Source organism: Molothrus aeneus, chromosome 19, assembly GCF_037042795.1.
Source record: "Molothrus aeneus isolate 106 chromosome 19, BPBGC_Maene_1.0, whole genome shotgun sequence".
NCBI classification, from domain to species: domain Eukaryota; kingdom Metazoa; phylum Chordata; class Aves; order Passeriformes; family Icteridae; genus Molothrus; species Molothrus aeneus.
Genome location: NC_089664.1, coordinates 10209796 through 10231285, shown reverse-complemented (window position 1 = coordinate 10231285; position 21490 = coordinate 10209796). Strand labels below are relative to the sequence as shown.

The window sequence follows — 21490 nt, the reverse complement described above, 5'->3', positions numbered from 1 at the left end:
GCCCTGGGAGTGCTGCAGCTTGGGCAGCTCCAGGCCCTGCAGCGTGGCTCCACCCCGCAGAAATATGGAACCAGGGTTTGTGTTTGGCTTCATCGCAAGGATCGGTGCTGCATAGGCTGTGGGAGTCCCAGGCTGAGGAGATCCCCTGGGGGCTCGCTGCTGGCTGGAGCTGCAGCAGGAGTTGGGCAGACACTCAGGTTTCCTGTCAATGTCTTGCTTTGGGGCTCTTTGTTACTAATTTGGAGGACTTTGTTGTACCTTTTCAAGACAAGGTGGCATTGTGCAGCTGAAGGGTGGGGGGGAAAAAAGTTTTTCTCTCTAGTTTGACCTTAACAAGTTGTTAATTCCCCATGATCCTTATGCCCGTATTGGGGAAACCACTGCTCTACCAGCTGGATCTAAAGAGGGGTCTCAGCTTCTCTGTGGAGCAGACAAAGCCCCTTAGAAAGTCCATCCAGCTTTTTGTTTCATTTGACCTAAACACATTAGGTCAGTGTGTGTCCAAAGGAACCATTTCTAATTGGCCATCAGCTTACACGGCTCATTATTGTACCTGAGCGAGCCGGGGGCTCGCAGGGCCGTGTCAGAGGTCAGGGAATCAAAGCCCTGCCGGTGGCAGCAGCCACCCTCAGGTCAGCCTTGCAGAGCTCCAGCCTCTGCAGCCTTCTCTCCATATTTACCCAGCATTATTTCCTTGGCATTGTTGCAGAGATGTAAGGTTTGGGGCCCACTGTGTTACAGACTCTTTCTCAACTCACTTTCAAACTCTTTGCTTCTTCTCTGATTCCTGTTGTCTGCGGGCCTTTGTCTTTTTCAAAACCTGTGTTACACACCCTGCACTTGCCAAGTCCTCTAACCTGGGCTGGCTGGTCACTTCACTTCTGGAGATGAGAACTAAAGTCAAAGCAAACAAAAAGTGTTCTGCCAGGCAGCCCTTGGTGTTGTACCCTCTCCTGGAGGCATATTCAGTGCACACAGACTCCAAGATGAAATGCAGAGCTAACTAAGTTCTGAGTTCCATCTCTCCTTGCCACTTCCACCAGTAATTGTTCTGCTGTGGGTAATTCTGTGCAGTACGTTAATGGAATTACCGTGTTCATTTAGGCTTACAATAAGCAGAATGCCCTGTCCCTGCACTTCTGTTGAGTTCATTTCTAAAATAGAAAATCTGAGCTATGGTTTTTTTCTCCACATGCACTTCCTGGCTTTTGCGTGTTCAAGTCAGACATTTTATTGAATGTCCTGTTTGCACCACTGGTACTGGGAGGAGAGAGGTGTTATTTATGTACAAGCTCTGATGGATGAAATGTTTTATTCTAATGATAGTTTCTTTTCTGTACTTTGGTGTTTTTTCCCCTAACATCCGAACTGTTAGTCAGCATTATCCTCTAGTGTCTCCTTTGTGCACCTTCCCCTCACTGAGGAGTGTTCCTGGCCATGCTTTTGACCTTTTCCTGCCCCACAGGACATTGCTGAGAACGGCTGCTCGGCAGTGCCAGAGGAGCCCCTGCCAAGGACAGCACCATCGCCACTGCCTGAGAAGAAGGACCCGAAACTAAGAGAGGACAGGAGACCAATCACAGTACATTTTGGTCAGGTAGGTCTTAGTGTAAGTTGTTCTCAGTCATGTGCCTCAGCAAGAATAGTTCAGAGGAAAGTCATGATAACAAATATGCCAAATGCTTCATTATCTTCAATCACTGAACTGTGCTGTTTTAGTTTTATTTCTGTTCTATCTGTTTAAAGGGGATTCTAAAACCTCATTTTTCTGGGGTTTGCAGATTCCTTTTGTTCGAACTATGATTCTGAGGAAAATAAACGATGAGGGAATGGGGGTAGCATAAATATTGTAGCAATTTTAGAAACTATTTTGCAGCTGGTTTAGCATGCAAGGTGCTACAGCTCTCAGGACTGAGGGTGTAGAATTGAAAACATCCGCTGCTATCTAGCCAGATCATTAGTGTCAATATGGGATGTCCAACTATTAAAGCATTTGAACATTCTCTGAAAATTAAATGCGATGAACTAAGATGGAAAAATCAATTAAGAGCTTGTTAGCGTGCTCTGTATCCAGTATTGACAGCTGAGCTGTTCACGTTAGTTACTTGCATAATGTTTCTTTTGATATGTCTGCAAAACAGAGAGTTTGAGGGTGGGGTTTGAAGAACTGGCTGTTTAGAAAATGTTGTAGTTGCTGTGATTTTCATGGGAAAACATCCCGTGTTTATTACCCGTTTGCTACTGTTCCCCTATTAAGTGTAGGCTGACTCAAAAAATGACATGATTTGTGTTCACTGTTCTCCTTTCTTTTGTTGTATCTATTCTTTACACTGTTCTGACCAGAAAACAGGAGGAAATACCTGATTTCTTCTAAGGAAGCAAAGTGTAAATTTAAAGCAATTGTAAAACATTATAAAATGTGAAGCAAACCAGTTTTAGAGAAGTGTCTATGAATAGAAACCAGTTGGTGTGGCTGCACTGACTGTTCAGGTATTAGATGGGACTACCTGAGGTCTGATCACTGCTCAGAGCAATGTTGTCTGCATCATTTCAGAATTAGATTTATTTTTTCAGTACTTTAACCAGTGTGCTAAAAGTAAGTTCTTGGAGACTTTTAAAAAATCTTTCTCTTCCAATTAAGTATTTTCAGTAGAGACTTATTTTTCTGTTACTTTCAGTGCCACTACAGTTGGGAGGAATTGGGGCTACTGGAGGAATGCAGCCATCTAGCTCCAGCAGGGACATGTTACATTTCATTTGAAGCAGTCAAAAATTAGATAATATTACAATTTTTTTTCAGTTTTTCCTTTCGATTTTTGTGAACGATGGATGGTTCAAACATGATGGTAGATTAATGAAATATATATTTGACTGGGAAGTGCAAATTTAAATTCATGAGGTTTTTTAACAGTCACTTTCAAATTTTTTAATGATCACTTTTCTGTGTTGAAAGAAACACGCATCAGCTTTCCTGACCCCTGGCTGTGGGGAGAGGCTTGCTGGCTAAATGCTTATTGCTGTCATCACATTACTAATGCTGGTTTCCAAAAACCCATCTGACTTAGCAGTTGTAGGGCTGTCTGACTCAGCCTTGGTCCTGGCACGGGTCTGCTCCTCCCGATAGCCCAATGCCAAAACAAAAATGAAATCATACGTTCATTCAAAAGGAGAAGATGTTCAGGTTTATGAAATATAGATTAAGGCTTTGGGGAGGAAAAAAGCAGCAACATTTACTGTATAAATGGGAGATGGCTTCTAACTCGTGATTAAAGGCAGAGATTTTAATGTCACTTTTAACTCTGTCTAGAATACAGAAGGTGGGAACAATTAAAAAGGCACAAGAACTCTGAAATAAGGGCTGTTTGTGCATTCACAGCTCTTCTAAACTGAAGAGGATGAAAGAGGCTTTTTTCTCATTGTCAGGGGCTCTCTCGGAGTGCAGCATTGTGCGGCTGGCAGCGAGGTTTAAAATGCATGCATGCGCTGGGGTCAGGGCCCGGCTCGGGGCGGGCGGTGCAGGGAGCCCGGCCCAGCGCTGCGGCAGCGCTCCGCCGCCGCGCGGGCCTTTAATTGAGACGTGCTGTCAAAGTGACAAACACATTTGCATACAGTCTATTTATTTTCCTCGGAAAGGTCTGCAGTCTGCTGTTGGTTGAACATTCTTAATCAGCTCGCTGTAAGTGAGCCGGCAGCGAGCTGTCCTGCGCTGGTGCTTCTCTTCATTACATGACAGATTAGCTAAAGGGGGATGGGCTAGCGAGCCAGCAACAACCTTTAATTTTAACTCATTATCTCTCACCCTAGAGTGAGGCAGTTGCTGGCTTTTCCAAACACGGTTGTGTATCTGCAGTTGTTCGGCTACAAAAAATATCAGTAAAATATCTTGAAATGCCTGTAAAAGCACAGCCCCTCAGCTGATGGCTCACCAAAATTTGGCAGTAATTGGCTGACTGGGGGAGATTCTGTATGTCCTGGCTCATCTTGGTGAGTGGTGATCATTGGAGAGCCTCGTTTATTATGGAATTGTTTCAGTGATGCTTTCTGCAATACTAAGACATCGTGGGAAAGCTCCCCTTGATGGTGAAAAGAAGGATTTCTAGCCAGATAGCCTGGGGGCAGTGTAGTAAAGATCTAAACTGGAGTGTTCTTAGTAAGACACCACCGTGGGAGGGTGGGACCACTGCTTTTCCTGGGTGGCACTTTGCATGCTTTACCCAGGGTGTACCTTTCCTACTGATCCCTGCATCAACCAAATACAGGAACTATTGCCACGGGCTCTGGGACAACACAACTGTACTCAACAAGTAGCAGGAGCAGTACAGGCAGCTTATGGTTTAATGGGTGGGGAGAAGAGGGAATAATTTTCAAGCCAAGGTTTGTTTTGAACAGGTTCCTTGTCCAAGCAAGCAGTTGTTGGGGCTACTTTGGCAGGACCCACAGAGTTCATACAGGATTGGTACCTGTGCCCAGTCTTCCCACCAGTCTGGGAGAGGTGGTGTGAACACGCAGGATGAGCCCAAGGGCTTCAAAATCAAACCTACACTTAGGAACATTCCTCCTTAGGAGCTTTCCCACAGTCAGTAGCACCCCTGATTTAGTACAATTAAACCAGCAAATGATAAGCTGCCAGAAACATCACTTGTTGTGATGTTTGGGAAAGGGAATAATTTCATTAGAAGCAAGCGATCCTGGCAGTTCTGTACAGCTCTCTAATTGTGTCTATTATAATTAGAATGTCATTTGTCAGCTTAGCTGGGTTTATGTTTTCTATGGCTTGTTTTTATTTACCAGCAAATAGGATATTTAATTCCATTTATGCACCAAAAGGTGTAAAGCTTAAAAAAATACAAAAGACTCTTCCATATATATCTTTAGTAGAGAGATTCAATCATGTTCCACGCTTGATGCAAACTCCAGAGAATCAGTGCTCTGGGGACTAATGTAAGTAGCTATGAGACAAATGGAAAATGCAGTCATCTACTGGAGCAGCTTGTCTGACTGTGACTCTCTCCCTGGCTCCTTCTGACTGCTGTTAAACTCTTGCAGGCCACAGCATGGAAATTGCCATCTCATTTGCTGTTTTGAACCCTTTTGCTGTAAATGAACGCGTTCATTTTTCCTAGTCACAGTCTGCACTTGGACACACAGAACAAACAACTCTGCTTTGCAGGGCAGTGCTCTTCTTCCAGGAGATTAAACGGCATTAAGAGGTCAGGGGGAAGATGGGGAGAACACCAGCCAGCTGCATTCCAGGAATGCAGAACTGGATCACTGAGGCCAGAGGCAGCAGAGGAGGGATTATCTCCAGGGTAAAAGGGATGAAGCAGGGAAGGGAGGAAGGCTCCTTTGCCAGACCCTGTGACTCCCTTCACACCCAGGTGCATCGGAACAATAGCAGATTCCCCTGGATCACAGCAGGCATTGTGTGGCACTGAGGTAGAAACCAAAGGGGAAAGGGGAAAACAAGTTCATTTGCTAATATTCGTGTAACTGTATGCTCTGGTTGCAGAGCCAGCCCTCCTCTGGCCACTCTGAGCTGCTTGGACAACAGCAGGACCTTCCCTAGGAAAAGGAGCTCCCTGCCGCTCTTCCAGATGAGCAATGTGGGTGCTCATTTCCTTTCTCTGGAGCCACATGGCGTTTCCTCCCTCTCTCATTTGATTCTTTATGGATTTAGCAAAAGCATAAGTTGTTTAAAATGATTTTGTCTTCAGAAAGCATATCTCTACCCTCATTTGCTCTCACTCCTTTCTTTGCCTGTTCCTTTCAGGAAGGAGTTCAGTGTTGCTCAGTACAGGTCAGAAGACTCACAAGAAAGACAAATGTCTTGGCCCAGAAGCACTTGTCCATCTAATGTCTGCTTGAGACCACTCAAATGTCCCATCAGGTTCTCAGGGACAGTGTTCTTAGTCAGAGTAATAAAACCAATGTCAGTGGACAAGACAATGATGCATTGGATTGAAGCTGTGCTTTGTGGTGTGCAGGACTGTGGCCCCAGACTGCATCCAGCACATGAATGTGTTCAGCCATGAAAAAGCACATTGCAGACTGTAGCTTGCAGTGTTTTCCAGCTGTCAGGGTTATTTGAAGCACTCCTTACACAGGGATGCTGGGAATGGCTGTGCTGCCCTGAGTACAGCGTGTCAGTGCTGCACTGCCCGCATGTGTGAAGGGAGGGCTGGCAGAGCCGACCTCCCAGGCCTTGTGCAGAGTCTCCTTGTTAGTCGTGTTCTGCTGAGGAGCCCATAAATATCTCCTAGGGAGGATCTCAGTCCGTCACTGCTGGCATGTGGAAGGAGAGTTGTGCTTTATAAATAATACATACATAGAAAATAAATATATCAGTACATGCAAGGCTACCCAAATCACCTAGATTGACAACTTGAGGAGAGCTCACAGTGTCTTATGGGTGACTTGCTTCTCTATCAATGTAGATCAGCATCCAGAGGCTTCTTATGTATCACTTATGAAGTTGATATGTGCAGTTAGGCCAGAACTGTCTGAAATGACCTCTGGGCCACTGGATTAACCAGGAGATTAAAGAGAAAGAGTATGTGAAACATATAATTCTTCTAAATGCTGACCCCACTGTGACTGTTTGTTTGGCCAGGCATTTTTTAGATTTGCCCTTCAGAGCTGGGCTGATGGGTGCCACATAAAACAGTTGTGAGTGCCAGGCTGCAGATAGAGGGTCTGTGTCCTTCTGTGGGTGAGTGGGGGAGAGTGTCCCCCCAGTTATTCAGCCTGGCTTGGTGAATGGTGAAGGTGAGTGAAGCAGAGAGTCATTGCTGTTTATAGAACTCCTTAAATGAGAGACCATGTATTTTTTCTTGTTTTTTCTGTGCAAGTTGCTAGAGAGAAATAGCTGTTAAGAGATAATAAGGGATGTGTCCACTTTCCAGCATTTTAAATCATGCAGGTTATGTGATCTCTTTGATTTGAATTCCAGCATCAGGACCACAGAAAGCCAATATAAAGCTGGTAAAATGACCAGTTAAAAAGCACACACAAACCACTGTGGCTTTTTTCTTTAAATTTGATATTGTATTGCTGGATTTTCTAGTATTTTAAGTGAAAAATATATGTAGTTAGTTCCATGTTGACAATGTCCTTGAGGATTTGACAGTGAGATTTTCCAGCAGTTGCTCTTCGTTAGAATCCTGGTGGTGTTTAATAAGGCAGCCAAACTGCTGGCACCTCGGGCTGCTGTTTGTTCTCCGAGGGCTCGGGGCTGCTGCAGTAAGCACATCGACCAGGGCTGATCATTACAAGGGCGTACGCCACCATGAATAAAAATGTCACACGTTCTCCCATCTCACAGTGCTACAAAATGTCAGTCCTGTCAAACAGACATTGCAAGTAGCACTGAGCAGTCAGTACAAATTGGGAAGCTGAATATTCCCCCAGCTTTCTGATATTCTTCATCTGAAGCAGAAGAAAAGCAGTTGTTAACCTATTAGCTGTGATTTTAAACTCTGCTGAGGTAGTAGATGGATAGGCTTTAACACATGGGGATAAATGTATTCCTGGGGTCTGGGATTTTTTGCAACATGTCTCTTCATCCATGTATGTTGAGGAATAGACAGAATGAAAACAAACCACAACAAAATGAACCTCATTTTGGAAGAAGTCCTCTGCAAAAGTGATCATCTCAGTGAGAGTCTCTTTCAACCTCTTGCCAGTTTTACCTCTGTGAATAGCTGTACAAAAGTCCTCCTTGCTGGTTTGCTGTAATCCAGAAAGGGCCTGCTTTGATGAGTTAAGGGAGTTTTCCTTCATGGCCCTGTCATTATGCAGCAATGTTATGGAGAGCTGGGGTTTTATTCTCCTTCTGGACAAATGAAGTTGTGCTGCTTCAGGGTAAGGCCCACTGTGTGGTGCAGTCCATAGGATGTGTTCCTTCCTGGCTTTGTGTACTACCAGGGACATCCCTGTGTTGACAGAGTTACCCATCTAGGATTGAGGCGTGGATATTGTCAGTGTAGGAATCTGCTGTTACTGCTGGCTCCAGAAAAGAAGCTGGTGCAAAATGTGAAGTGCAAAGTGGTGCCAAAATATCAAAGAAATAAAAAGAAATTATACAAAGTCACCAGTGGTTGCCCAAGAGGACAAGGAGAGAAGTTCTGTGTCACAGTGAGTATTTCAAAGAAATGGACTCAAAGTCCATTCTTTGTGTTGAGATTTGTTTTTTCTGATACCTTCTCAGAACAAAAAGCTGGTGTGTGTTTAGAGTAGTGAATCGTGATGAATGAATCCCTGCCCAAACAGTGGTGAGTGCTGGAGCAAATTGCCAAGGAAGGCCCAGCGAGGATCAGGGCTGGGAAAACTCTGCAGGGACCAGAGCAGAGCAGGTGGAAAAGGGATCAGCAGAACCCTGGCCTGCTTCTGCCTTGTGTAGTTACTGTCTGCAGCATGATCCTTTGTTATCCAGGGCCTCACTGCATGGGAGCAAAATGGAAACAATGTGTGTGAGGCTTCTTTGAACCAGAGTGACTCTAAATTGAATTAAATATTTTGTGTTCTGCAGGCAAGAGGTCCACAGTGGTGTTCTCATGGTTTTGGGATTTTGGCTTTAGGCATTGCTGCATTTTTGCCAGACTTGTTCTACCTTCCCAATCTACAAATGTGGCTTGAAGAATGAGGCATTCCTTAAAACATGGAGATTATTTTTATCACAGGACCCAGCAGATTTCCATTGAAGTATTTCAGAGTGTAAATTAAAAATATATGCTGTAAAGCATACACTGTTTCTGTCATCCCAGTTTGTGAGCTATACATATGGGAGCATGTAAAAAGCAGAGTGTGCTGTGCAGGGATCTGGCTGGATAATAAAACAGCTGCCTCGTAGATTCCGTCTGCTTTCTCTACTGAATCTTTTTAGGTACCAGACATTTTTCAGTGTTGTTATTTTCTCCCCTTTTTTTTTTTAATTGAGTGTTCAGTTGAGTCCAGCATGTTCTCCCAAAGTCAGCTCTTCAGGTCTCCTGCAGCCTGTGTGTGTGAGCCTGGCTTCATCCAGCACAAGGCATCTCTCTGCCATGGCTGATTGACTTGAAGGGATTTTCAAGCCAGTCCTCAATTTCGGAAGGAAATAAGATATTCATCTAGAAGAGCTTTGCTTTGGAAATTATTGGAAACACCCTCACTGCTAATTGAGAAACACTTCTTTCTCCACGTACTAACAAACCAGTTCTCATCTGGTCGTGTTTCCTTTGAGCATTTCCTTCAGGTGGCGCTTGTGGCTGCACATGACCTAGCACCTCTGATTTACTCACAAGGCTCTGGTTTGAATACCACTTTAAAAAAACCTCAAAAGACATCGACAATTAGTGTGAGATAATATTCTGCTCACAAGCTGTTATGTCACAGACCAAAAATTATCCTTTTGTAATGTTTTCTTTGGTATAAAACCCTAAATAGTTGTATTGTGAAAGTTCCTTGGGTGTATAATAGCTGTTTTATGAGATGTGGGATCTATAATTTTTAAATAATATTTTGATAGTGTAAAAGTGAATGTAAGATTTTTCTTGCTCCAGCATCTCATAGCTTAAGTCACTTGTCTGATAATTAGCAAAGCAGTGCCAGATCCACAGTCATAAAAATGGCTTTCTGCAAATTTTCTGTCTTGTTGCTTCAGAAGTACTTAGAACAAGATGATTAAGCAAATATCCAGAGGTAAAAGATATGCTGGTAAACAGCTATTGTGAGGAAGTGCTAATTTAGACATTTCTCCCCTTCACAGAAAAAGCTATAGTACATATATTTAGGACTATACCTGGAATAGCAATTTAGCAGCTTTTAGCACTGCAGCCATGTGCTGGTTGGTGCCCATTCCTCCCTACAGCCCAGGTAATTAAGTTGATATTCCAACACAGCTTCACCTGCTGACCTTTTAGAAACAATGTGTTTTGCTGCATTAACAAATTAACTTCAAATCAGTGGCTCTCCCAGCAAAGGCAGAGTTGGAACATTGCTTATCCCCCTGCAGTGAGGGGCAGGAGCAGCAGCCCTGGCAGTGCAGCTCTGGCAAAGCCCCTGTTCCCTGCGGTGCCTCCCGTCCGCCCTCGGCCTGCTCCTGCCTGTGTTCCCAGCCCTGTCCCTGCTCCCTGCAGACAGCGCTGCTGGCCAAGGGCCCTTCTGTCCTGCCCTGCTCTGAGATCTCCTGAGGCTCAGCAGGGCACGCTGTGCTGCAGCACATACAAACCTCCCAACAAACTCCATTGCTGGGAGCACTGCAGTGATAACAGAACTTGGAATTGGAATGTTGGCTTTGCCTGTGTTGCTACAAGCGCTGAGGTCACAGTTCTGAGAGTTAACACGATGCCTGGTTAGAAGTCCAAGAGACAAAAAAGTTTCTGCATCTTTAATCTTTTCCCAAAGCAGCATTTGTGTGTGTCTTTATTGTGGAAATACATAGAACTATTTTTTGATCAGAGATGAAAGCTTAATCATATGTGATATTTAAATCTCAGCTGGAAAAAATAATCTAGTGACAGGATAAGGATATGAAAGAATTGGCTCCTGCAAAGGAGTAGTTTATTGTAATATAAATATGTAGAATATTTGTAGTGTGTTCATTTTCACTTACACAGAACTAAGATAATATTGACACAAGTAGTTTTGGGTTCTAGGCCATCATGATGCTTTAAGGCCTGATTTGTAATTGTTGGTCACTTTGGAGTAAAACCCAGGACAGGATCTGAGCGTAAGCTCACCTTTAAGTGCATGAAAAGTTTCACTGAATTGGGGTTTTTTCCTTGCTCTTACATGTCTGGTTTGAGGCCTTCTCCATAAGTTTTCACAAGCACTAAAATCACTCAAGATTTTAGCGAAAGTGTTTTTGAGTATCCTGGTTTCCATTTGCAAAAATGTGGCCTAGAACACTTGGGCCTCAAGGTCCAAGAATCCAGCCTGAAGATCTTTGCTGTGTCAGTCCCTTTTGGCTGTCTGGTGCTGTCCCTGCTGCCTGTGGTGTGGCAGGAGCCGAGTCCAGCCACCACGGGTACCTGTGCTGCTGGGGCACATCGTAGGCCACGGTGTCTGTCCCTGCTTCGGAAAAGCAAAGTAAGAAAAAGGGCATTTTGTGAGGTGAGTATGAAGGTAAATCACGTGCTGTCACATGCTCATGCTGCTTTTGCCAGGACATCAGAGGTGTTTCCATGCAGGTGACTTTAATTTAGTCTCCACTTTGCTGCAGCAGCACAGACTCCGCCCGCCGCGGCCGCCGCCCCCAAAGATCCAGCGCTCCTCCAGGCCCGTGAGTAGCTGGGGATTGTTTCACTGCCACAGCTTAACACTGCCTGAGTTACGCTCCTTGTAGCACTACTAAACCCTGGTAGTTTGGATTGGCAAGCTCTGCGCAGAAGCCATGTGTGAATTATGCTCCTAAACTGCCTTCTCTCTGCTGCGGCACAGCCCTGGGACCCGCGGTTGTTCTGCTTTTCTCTGGCGAGCCCTGCAGCTCTGGGCAGCTCTGCAGGTAACTGGGGCTGCTCTGGCCACCTCTGGTTTGACTTTTGCCGTGGTTTCTTACACACAAAGCCCTGCCAGACTGGCTGGTGGAAGTTTTTAGCCAGTGAGCTTTTGAAGACTTGCACTGAACTCAAATCTGAAAGGAAGCAGAAGTCTGAAGACATAATAGTTATTCTCTGGAAGTTATGCTTTTAATTAATTTGGGATGCCTAATTCTTCTCCATGTATGAATAGACTTGAAGAAAGCAAGGTCGATCTTTGGCAGTGGAACGTTGGTGCCATGTTATGGATGACATACACTGGGTAATTCCATGGTGTAAAAGGAGCCCCAGCAGGTTGGCCAGAGGAAGGGACTCCTCCACAGAAGAACTGCACAGAAATTACTGGCAGTGCAGTGCCTGTACGTGTTAGGTAGGGACACCTTATCTCTGCAGTTTTTCCCCAAAAACACTCATGGTAGGACAGTTTCTACCTATGGGCTATGCAGGATGGCATTAAGACTTGACACCCTGCTGCGTCTGCACCCTGCACCAGATGTTTGGGTTTTTTTAAAGGCAAAGGCAAGAAGCATCAGTTTAGGAGGGGTGTTGGTTTTTGGCACAGCATTGGAAGGTATTTATGTATATTCAGGATTATATTCAGCTTTATGAATATAGTTCTCCCCCCAGATTGTCTTACTTCTTGCTTCCTTATCCATATACATATATGCATAAGAAAGAGAAAGATGCAAGTTTTCAAATCTGATCTTGCTAAAACTTGTTAAAATTTGTTTTGGATGAGCAGGTAACTGGTTAACAAGTGCAACTGGGTGTGTGTTTTAACTTTTGATCTCTGGTGCATGTTCCTGTGTGACATTTCAGTGGCATGTGTTTCTCCTCCGTCTTTTTAACTCTGGGTGTTAATTTAGCTTAGTAGAGTCATTTTTATGGATTTTTTCGCCTGAAAATTTCTGTTTTCTGTGTTTAAAAAATAGCATTGACTATGATTATGTGTGTTCTCTTAAATACAGTGGGCATGGGAGACCCTCCCAGATGTGTTTCACTAGGATCAGACTTTCCATGTACTGTGGGCTTCCTGTAGTGTTCCCATGCCCTCGTGTTCCACATTTGGCAGGTGTAAGGGGGCATGTTGTGATTCCTCTGTACCAAAGTTGCTGAACTGTATATTGTTCAAATGGAGTCATTTATTATGGGGAGATCTTGTTAAGACTGTTTAATCTCCCAGCTGTAGGGTATTAATAGTCCTCGCTGTAACATGGTTGGTTCAACTGTCTTTGCTCCCAATGTGATTGATAAAAGGTTGGAAATGTAATAATGAAAGCTCCTGTTGCATTCCTCTGGCTGTGTCAGTAAGTGGAACAGAAAGGCTTCATTCATCAGGGGGAAATTCAAGATAAATGTAAATTATTATAATCAATCCCAAAAATATGCTTGTATCAAATATACATAAATTTGTTGTTGTTCAGAACTGTTATTTGGCTTTTGGTAGTTGCAACACATTTCTGTATGTGTAAATAATACTTTTTGCAGGCTGTTTTTTCCCTCTCAGGCTTGGCAGCTCCTACAGAGGTGGGTATCAGCAAGTGATTTATCCTGGCCTTGTACACAAGCACTAAAGGGGGTGACCAGGTCCCTCTGCTCTTCCAGCCAGGGCCACATAATACCAGAATTCCTGAGAAATACTTTGTGCTGCAAGGAGGAATACATGGGCACTAGTGCTTGCAATATGAGTAATTGCTGATAATAAAGCCAAAAACACAGACCAAAGAAAGGTTAAGGAAGCAGAACAGAGATGTTCTTTGCATTCTGCTGCTTTGGAAATAAGTGGTGGTATTATGAAAGAGAGAGGGTTGTTGCTTCTAATTAATGGAGGTCTGTTTGGATTAATAGTGGTTGTTTGGAAACTTTATTCAATTAGAAAAAGTTAAAATATAATAATTATGCATTAAGTTGATGGGGACAGTAATAAGCACATTCAACCCTTCTGTCCTGGAAGTTTACCTTTTTTCTTTTGGCTGTGTGCTCACGTAATTGGATTTCTTTGATATTTTGCATTTGATAAGCACTTAACCTAGCCTCTGTGGCTATGTGAGACTCAAAATCCAGCAAGGAATTGCCTTGATTCCTGGCTTTTCCCTGCAGTTCCCCAGGAGCAATGCTCTAAATCCCGCTCAGCTTTGTCACCTTGCAGCGCGCTGGGCTGGGGCCCTGGAGCCACCCCAGACTCTCACCTCTGTCCCTCCCCGGCAGCACAGCCAGCCGAAAGGTGAAAGTGTTCCCAGCACGCTGACAGGCCAGCTTTACACATCAGCTCCCAGCTCCCATTTAATTAAGCAGCTTTGCTTTCTTCCTCTCCTTCCCTCTCTCCTTCGCGCTCTCCTCTCCCGTTCCTCCTGGCTGTGGCCCCCCTCTCCCTCTCTCCTCTCTGCGCTCTCTCCGTGTTTTATCAGCCCTAATGAAGCAGTATTCTTCATCGATCCTGCTGATTGCCAGCCCATTCCTTTTGTTTGTTGGCACCGAGCCATTCTGCTGCGCTCTGACAGCTCAGCTCCTCTAATTAGCTCTGTTGTTCTTTTCCCCATGTTTCACCACGTTGCAAGTTCAGTTGAAGTTGCCACAAACTTAATCCTTCCATTCCTGCCATAAATTCACATTCTTAAGCTGTCTTTATTGTAGAGAGGAGCAGCCTTGTGTGGGGACTGATCTCCAAGACCTTAACATCTGACCTTTTCATAAGCCCTTTTTCCTAAGAAATGGTGGCAATACAACTCTGGATTTCTTCATCATATCTGCTGTGCACCATTTCCTTTGAAATGAAAATTCAATGCAATAATGCTGCTGCTATTTTCGCATACTGTGTGTAGGGCAGAAGCACTACACCCAATTCGGTGGCTTTCTCCTGGCAGGAGAATTTGAGGTTTTTGTACCTGGGAAGAAAAATTAAAAAAAACAAAACCAAAACAAACCTGGAAAGTCGTCGTCCCCCCAACAAATATTTTTTTAAAACTTATGTAGTCACTCCAGAGCACTCAAGCTGTAGGCCATGAACATCTTCTTTCTCTTGTGCCTCTTAAGGGAGCAGAAGCTCTGGGAGGTCAGGAGCTGAATTGTATTCCCAACTTTATTTGGGTTTTTGGCCATTTCTGGTGATATAAGCATTGAGCTGAGCCAACAGATCCGACTCTTTTTTGGGTAGAGTTGTACTTTCCTAACAAAACACATGAAGCTGGTATGTACAGTCTGCTCTGATGCTGCAAATTCCCTCATTTGACTCGCAGGGATAAATTCAGCACAGAATTCCTCAGCAGTGTAAGCTGGCACAAACACAAACTTTGAGCTTATTCCTTTCCTTGAAATAAGGTTTATTTGCTTGTGGAGGTCCTGGTCAGAAATCAAGCTGAATTTCCATACATTAGAAGGTGATGGATACGTATGTGAGACTGGATTGGCAGCAGCATCATCTTCCACAGAAAAGCTTTGGATTTTACTTACAACAGAAGTCTGACTTAGTACCAAGAGTGCTAATGACAATATGGCTGGCGAGGGTTTGTGTTCAGCTCTGGAAGGAAGCAAATTTTTAGTGAAGAATGAGTTGAGTTTTTAATGTTAAAACATTTATCCTGAGTACACATCTTCCCTGACACCCCTGCACAGAAGTCCTCACCTGAGAGCTTGGGTTCCTGGGAGCAAGTGGCCAGAAGGGTCATGGTGTCAGAGCTGAGCCCCACTGTGCAATGTCCAGAGCACACAAACATTCCCAGCTTTTCTCTCACCACTGACTGCTCAGGTGGAAGCTCGCTCTTAGGGAATCTTTTCTCTGAAATTCAGGGCAAATAGCAAACAGTGGCAAGCATATATGTTTGGTTTGCAAGTCCTGGGGTGGGTTTATATTCATCCTTTAGATCCTTGATGTATCCACACTCGTGTGTAACATTGTTGTGCACCAAAGACAAAGCAAGGCCCGGTGGAAGATCCCTGTAGGATACTGGTGGTTCTCCATGTGTCTGTGTCTGCTGTTGGATCAGGGTCAGAGTTTGATGAGATGTCTCTGTGCATGTCACAGGTTCGCCCCCCAAGACCTCATGTGGTTAAGAGGCCCAAGAGCAACATTGGTGTGGAGGGCCGGAGGACCTCAGTTCCCAGCCCAGAACAGTAAGTACTGTGCTGCTCTGCTTCTCTCTGCTTGTGTCAAACAATGTGTTCAGACCTGGGACTCACCAACGGAGACATTAAAAATACTACAGATCAAAGTTAGATTTTAACTAAGAAAAAAAAATGATTTCTTAAAAAAAAATTTGGAACATTGTAGAGGAAGTGTGAAAAATCAAGTAACCAAAGTTTGCTTATGGAAAAATTGCAGTTTGCCAAGTTATGCACACTCTGATCAGCCTCTTCAGTGAAAGTTTTCAGGTTTTGGAGGTTTGTTAATTTTTTGTTGTTTTGGTTTGCACTTTTCTTTCGAGGAAATTGTCAGTTCCAGCCCTGCAGCTGCAGTGTTCTTGCCAGGCTGTAGCTGGAGGATGCAGAACTGTTTATTTGACAGTGATGGCAAAAGGGGCTGTGTCTGACTCTAGAGTGCAATAACAGGACCGTGATGTCTGAGTGAGCTCTGTGGTGAGGGTTTGTAGGGCTTCACTTTGCACAGTACCAGCAAATTTATCCCCAGTTTAGCTGTGCCAGTGAAGAGGGAATGTTCCAAATCATCTGTGCTGCCCCAGCCCACTGCTCCTGGACAAAAAGTGTTGGTTCCAGTGTCTCACTTGTGCATACCAGTACAGGCATGTTCTGTTGCCTCAGGGAGGCTTTTTCAGGCACTTTCACTAAAGTCACTTATCCCTTGCAAAGATTACAAGGGGTGTGTGTTGCAGATTCCTGACAGTGCCTGAGTGGAGTTGGCAGTGACCCTGGCCAGGGAATGGATGCTCTGAGCTGAGATGTTGTAAACTAGGGGTATTCTGAGCTGTGGATGCTCTGAGCTGTGCATGTTCTAAACTGTGGGTATTCTGAGCTGTGGATGTTCTGAGCTGTGGATGTTCTGAGCTGTGGATGCTCTGAGCTGTGGATGTTCTGAGCTGTGGATGTTCTGAGCTGTGGATGTTCTGAGCTGTGGATGTTCTGAGCTGTGGATGTTCTGAGCTGTGGATGCTCTGAGCTGAGATGTTCTAAACTGTGGGTATTCTGAGCTGTGCATGTTCTGAGCTGTGGATGCTCTGAGCTGTGGATGTTATAAACTGTGGGTATTCTGAGCTGAGATGTTCTAAGCTGTGGATGTTCTGAGCTGTGGATGTTCTGAGCTGTGGATGTTCTAAACTGTGGATGCTCTGAGCTGTGGATGCTCTGAGCTGTGGATGTTCTAAACTGTGGATGCTCTGAGCTGTGGATGTTCTAAACTGTGGGTATTCTAAACTGTGGATGCTCTGAGCTGAGATGATCTGAGCTGTGGATGCTCTGAGCTGTGGATGCTCTGAGCTGTGGATGCTCTGAGCTGTGGATGCTCTGAGCTGTGCATGTTCTGAGCTGTGCATGTTCTAAACTGTGGATGCTCTGAGCTGTGGATGCTCTGAGCTGTGGATGCTCTGAGCTGTGGATGCTCTGAGCTGTGGATGCTCTGAGCTGTGGATGCTCTGAGCTGTGGATGTTCTAAACTGTGGGTATTCTAAACTGTGGATGTTCTGAGCTGAGATGTTCTGAGCTGAGATGCTCTGAGCTGTGGATGCTCTGAGCTGTGGATGCTCTGAGCTGTGCATGTTCTGAACTTGTCAGCACAGCCCAAACATACTGGAGGAGTATCAGTGCATGGATAGCTCTTTCCAGCTACGCCAGGGTAGGGACACACTCTGTCTTTGGCCTAAACTGAACGGTGATTTCTCCCTTGCACAGGAGTATTTGTCCATTTTACAGTGGAATTTGGTTGCCCTCTTGTGGAGCAGATGCAGCTCCTGCAATGAGCCATGCTGGTCCTGCACAGAGGTTGTGCGGATTTTTAAGCCACAAGCATTTTTTTAATATTTATTCTGATGACTCACTGCATTTAGGTGGAGGATAATGTAATCAATTTAACTTTTATGTGTTCCTATGGAGGATTCTGCATGTTTGGGTTCAAAAGCTGTTGACATCCCAGTGTTGCTCTCTGCTAACGTGTATGTTCAATTCCTGCCACTATCAGACAGCAGATAAACAGAAACAGGAATGGTAAACATTGTACCAATGCTGGAAATATATTGTATTTTAATTATTTTGTTTGGGTCTAGTTTATTGCTGCTAGTTTTAGTAAGTCTTTACAGCTCAGCTGCTTTCACAAAATACAGAATTTTCATGATGTTTCCCACAAACTTTCTTTTTTCTGTCCCAGTAAGAAGTAATCTTTGTATAAGTGGAAACAAGAGAGGTGTTGTCTTTTTAAAAAACTCACACTCTTTTCTCTCTCTTGGGTAATGCTAGAATCAGTGAAAACACCCAAAAATATATTTTCCCTTGTTTTACCTGGTAGCATGGAAGGTTAGGAAATTTATGCCTTTAGTTACATGAGTTAATTCTTTCTATGTGTGTAAAAGAAACACATTGTTTTGGGGGTGTCTGTGCTCATTTTCGAATCAGTCCTCAGTTGACGCACAGGGGCTCAGGAGCAGTGCCTGCAAAGAGCACCCCAGGCCCGGGTCTCTTGTTAAAGCAGCGAGTTCAGCTGGGCAGGGCACTGGGGGCCTGCAGAGGTCACTGGGGGCTACAGAGGTCACTGTGGGCCTGCAGAGGTCACTGGGGGCCTGCACAGGTCACTGGGGGCCTGCAGAGCTCACTGGGGGCCTGCAGAGCTCACTGGGGGCCTGCAGAGCTCACTGGGGGCCTGCAGAGCTCACTGGGGGCCTGCACAGGTCACTGGGGGCTACAGATGTCACTGGGGGCCTGCAGAGGTCACTGGGGGCCTGCAGAGCTCACTGGGGGCCTGCAGAGGTCACTGTGGGCTACAGAGGTCACTGGGGGCCTGCAGAGCTCACTGGGGGCCTGCAGAGCTCACTGGGGGCCTGCAGAGGTCACTGGGGGCCTGAAGCCCCCCGGGAGCTCGGCACGGGAGCTCTGCGTGCAGCGGGGTTGGGATCAGCTGGGTGGGGCAGTGCCCGCCCGGCTCCCAGGGCCTCACCTCGGGGGCGGTGAAGGGTTTCCATGGCCTCGGGCACTGAGTGTGCAGGGAGGAATCCCTGCGGGAAGGAATTGCAGCCTTGGTCTGTGCTGTGGTCGCAGGTGCCAGGCAATGCCCTCGGTCCCCAGCCTCCTATCTCACAGTAGCAAGAAAAAGCCTGTGCATCCAAGTCCCTCATTCTCTGCATTTTACTGGCTAAGAGGGACAAACTCTTGAATTCCCTAGAGCTCTTGTGTAGCTGTTCTTTAAAAAACTATGTCAAAAAAAAATAATTCTTCCTCAAATCTGCGGAGCCCTTTTTAGGAGAATAATGACAAGTCCATACACCCCTTTGTACCATAATCTCAATATTCAGGAAAAAGCAATACCATAATAAAATAAACAAAACTAATTTTCTAATAACCAGAACATCCTTTAAAATTATTACAGAATTCTCCTTACTAATTCCCATATCCTGCACTCCCATTTTCTGTATTTTTTTTTTTTCTATCTCAAGTACATTTAGGTGTCAATTAAATTTGAAATATCTACATTTGTCAGCATTTCATTTTTGGCCAGCGTGATGTGCTGCTGATTTGTCCATGCATCCTGACACATGAAAAAAGCTCCCGAGATGCAGATCTTCCTCATTAAAACGGAGCCCCCACTCCGCGCTGCTGCCGGCGCCGTGGAGCGGGTCCCGTCCGCGCGGCGCCGGGGCTGCCACGGGATTTACCGAGCGCTGCCAGCCCCGGGGCAGACCCGGGATTTACCGAGCGCTGCAGCGCTGCCAGCCCCGGGGCAGACCCGGGATTTACCGAGCGCTGCAGCGCTGCCAGCCCCGGGGCAGACCCGGGATTTACCGAGCGCTGCAGCGCTGCCAGCCCCGGGGCAGACCCGGGATTTACCGAGCACTGCAGCGCTGCCAGCCCCGGGGCAGACCCGGGATTTACCGAGCGCTGCAGCGCTGCCAGCCCCGGGGCAGACCCGGGATTTACCGAGCGCTGCCAGCCCCGGGGCAGACCCGGGATTTACCGAGCGGCTGCAGCGCTGCCAGCCCCGGGACTGACCCGGGATTTACCGAGCGCTGCCAGCCCCGGGACTGACCCGGGATTTACCGAGCGCTGCCAGCCCCGGGCCCGCTGTGGCCCCACCTCCTTCCCCTGGACACCTGTTAAAGAAGGAGAGGGGGAAGAAAGCAGGGCACTGGCTTTAACTGCAGTAATGCAGACTGTGATTTACCACCACTGGCCGCAGCCACTGCCACCTGTTAGAGACTTTTTATTAATTAGCTCTGACCTGACTGTGAGTAAACATTCACTGGCAGTGGCAGCTCAGGCCCTCTTGGGCTGTTGGTTGCAGCATCCAACTTCTCTTTTCCTGCCCTAGTCTTTAGGAACTGATTCTCAGTTAATGCTGAGGAAAGGAGCATATACACCTTACTTGGCAAACTGCATTTCATACCAATCCTTGGACAGATGAGGTTTTAGTCTAGAGTGAAGCAGTTTCAAATGTGAAAAATAGATACAAGTAGGAGCTGGTGCCCTGCAGTCAGCTCCTCTTGTGCATCAGACTAAATGTCTGTAAAGCAGAGAGGGAGATGTAATGTTTGTCAGAGCTCAGAGAGCCTGAGGAGCAGAACTGTCTGAGGAACAGAGAGGTGCCCAGCTCTGTAGGGAGCGTGGTGGGGAAAGGGGGTTTCTGTACCGTCCCCTGCACTGTGGGGTGGCTGTGGTCCCTTCCCTGGGGCACCCCATGGCGCCCTGCCCTTGGCACAGGGGTTGTGTTCTGTGCCTGGGCAGCAGAGCTCAGTTCCCTGCCAAGCTCTGCTGTGCAGTCAGTCGGGCTCAGGATGATCTGGGTCTCTGCAGCCCTGGTTTCTCTCCTCACTGTGACTTGATAACTTCCTTTTCTCTTCCTGTTCCCCAGCCTCGTAAAGCCCATGCGACACTATACAGTCTTCCTCTCGGAGGACTCCTCTGATGATGAATTTCAGCAGGAAGAGGATCCTGTCTCTGGCTTCTCTGAAAACTTTTTCTTCTCTGCTCCTTTCGAATGGTCTATCCTTTCTCTTTTGCTGTGTCCATGCCAGTTTCCAGCAGTGGGGTTTGCATTGCTCAGGGCACCTGCCTCTGTACTGGGATTTTGGAAATGCTCCTGGGGTCTCTGTACAGTGCTTGATGAATGACCAGCATTTCTCCTGCTTGTCTGTCTTGATGTTGAGCAGCATGAAGAAGCATCCTCCTGCATGAAACACTGCAGCACCACACAGCTTGTGGGCTTCCATTGACTCAAGCTCTGTGGGTTGTCACCCTTCCATTTGTCCTTTGTTCCAACATGCTGCTTGTCCTGTCCAAACCTTTCACCATTCATTCTTGTGTGGTGTTACTGTGCTTCTGGGTTGTCCTGTGAGCCTTGTTCCAGTGCAGTTACCAGCCTTTTCCTGTGTCACCTGTTTGATCCCAGCCTGTCTGGTCTGTCAGGTATCACATCCCTGCAGGTGTCCTCTGAGGGCATTGAGTACAATCTGACAATTATACAAGAAACAGGAAGTTTGTTTAGTCTATTTGTATCCAGCTTTTGGATTTGTAACTTGTACCTTCCCAGGGCTCTGTAACTCTGTCTGGAAAGACTGTGTAGAGCAGCTGTGCCAGAATGCTCACTGATGCTGTGGCTGGAAGGTTCTGCCCTTGCCCACAGTGCCTGTGGCAGGGGAAGGAGCCCGGCCTGCCCAGGGTGCCCGTGTGAGGTGAGGGGAGCCCTGCCAGCTGTGGGTTCAGCTGCACTAAATCCCTCTTGCTGCCTATTTGAATATCCCAATGCCAGCAGGCAGCTCTGAGCTGAGCCCTCACTGAATGTCAGCAAAGGATTTGTTTTTTCCTAACCTGGCCTGCTTGAGGATTTC

The 21490-nt window shown here is 46.0% G+C and overlaps 1 protein-coding gene across 5 annotated transcripts in view; it reads left to right on the top strand.

Annotated features, from left to right (window-relative positions):
- Positions 1-21490, top strand: part of DENND1A (DENN domain containing 1A) — a 151713-nt gene that overhangs the window by 124927 nt on the left and 5296 nt on the right. Inside the window, exons 19-22 of one of the 5 annotated variants that reach the window (XM_066563199.1) lie at positions 1466-1597; positions 11198-11257; positions 15535-15623; positions 20515-20643. In XM_066563199.1, coding sequence (XP_066419296.1) covers positions 1466-1597; positions 11198-11257; positions 15535-15623; positions 20515-20643 — 410 coding nt within the window. The remainder of the gene's footprint in view (positions 1-1465; positions 1598-11197; positions 11258-15534; positions 15624-20514; positions 20644-21490) is intronic. The other 4 variants (XM_066563197.1, XM_066563201.1, XM_066563200.1 and 1 more) reach the window with 4 other exon arrangements.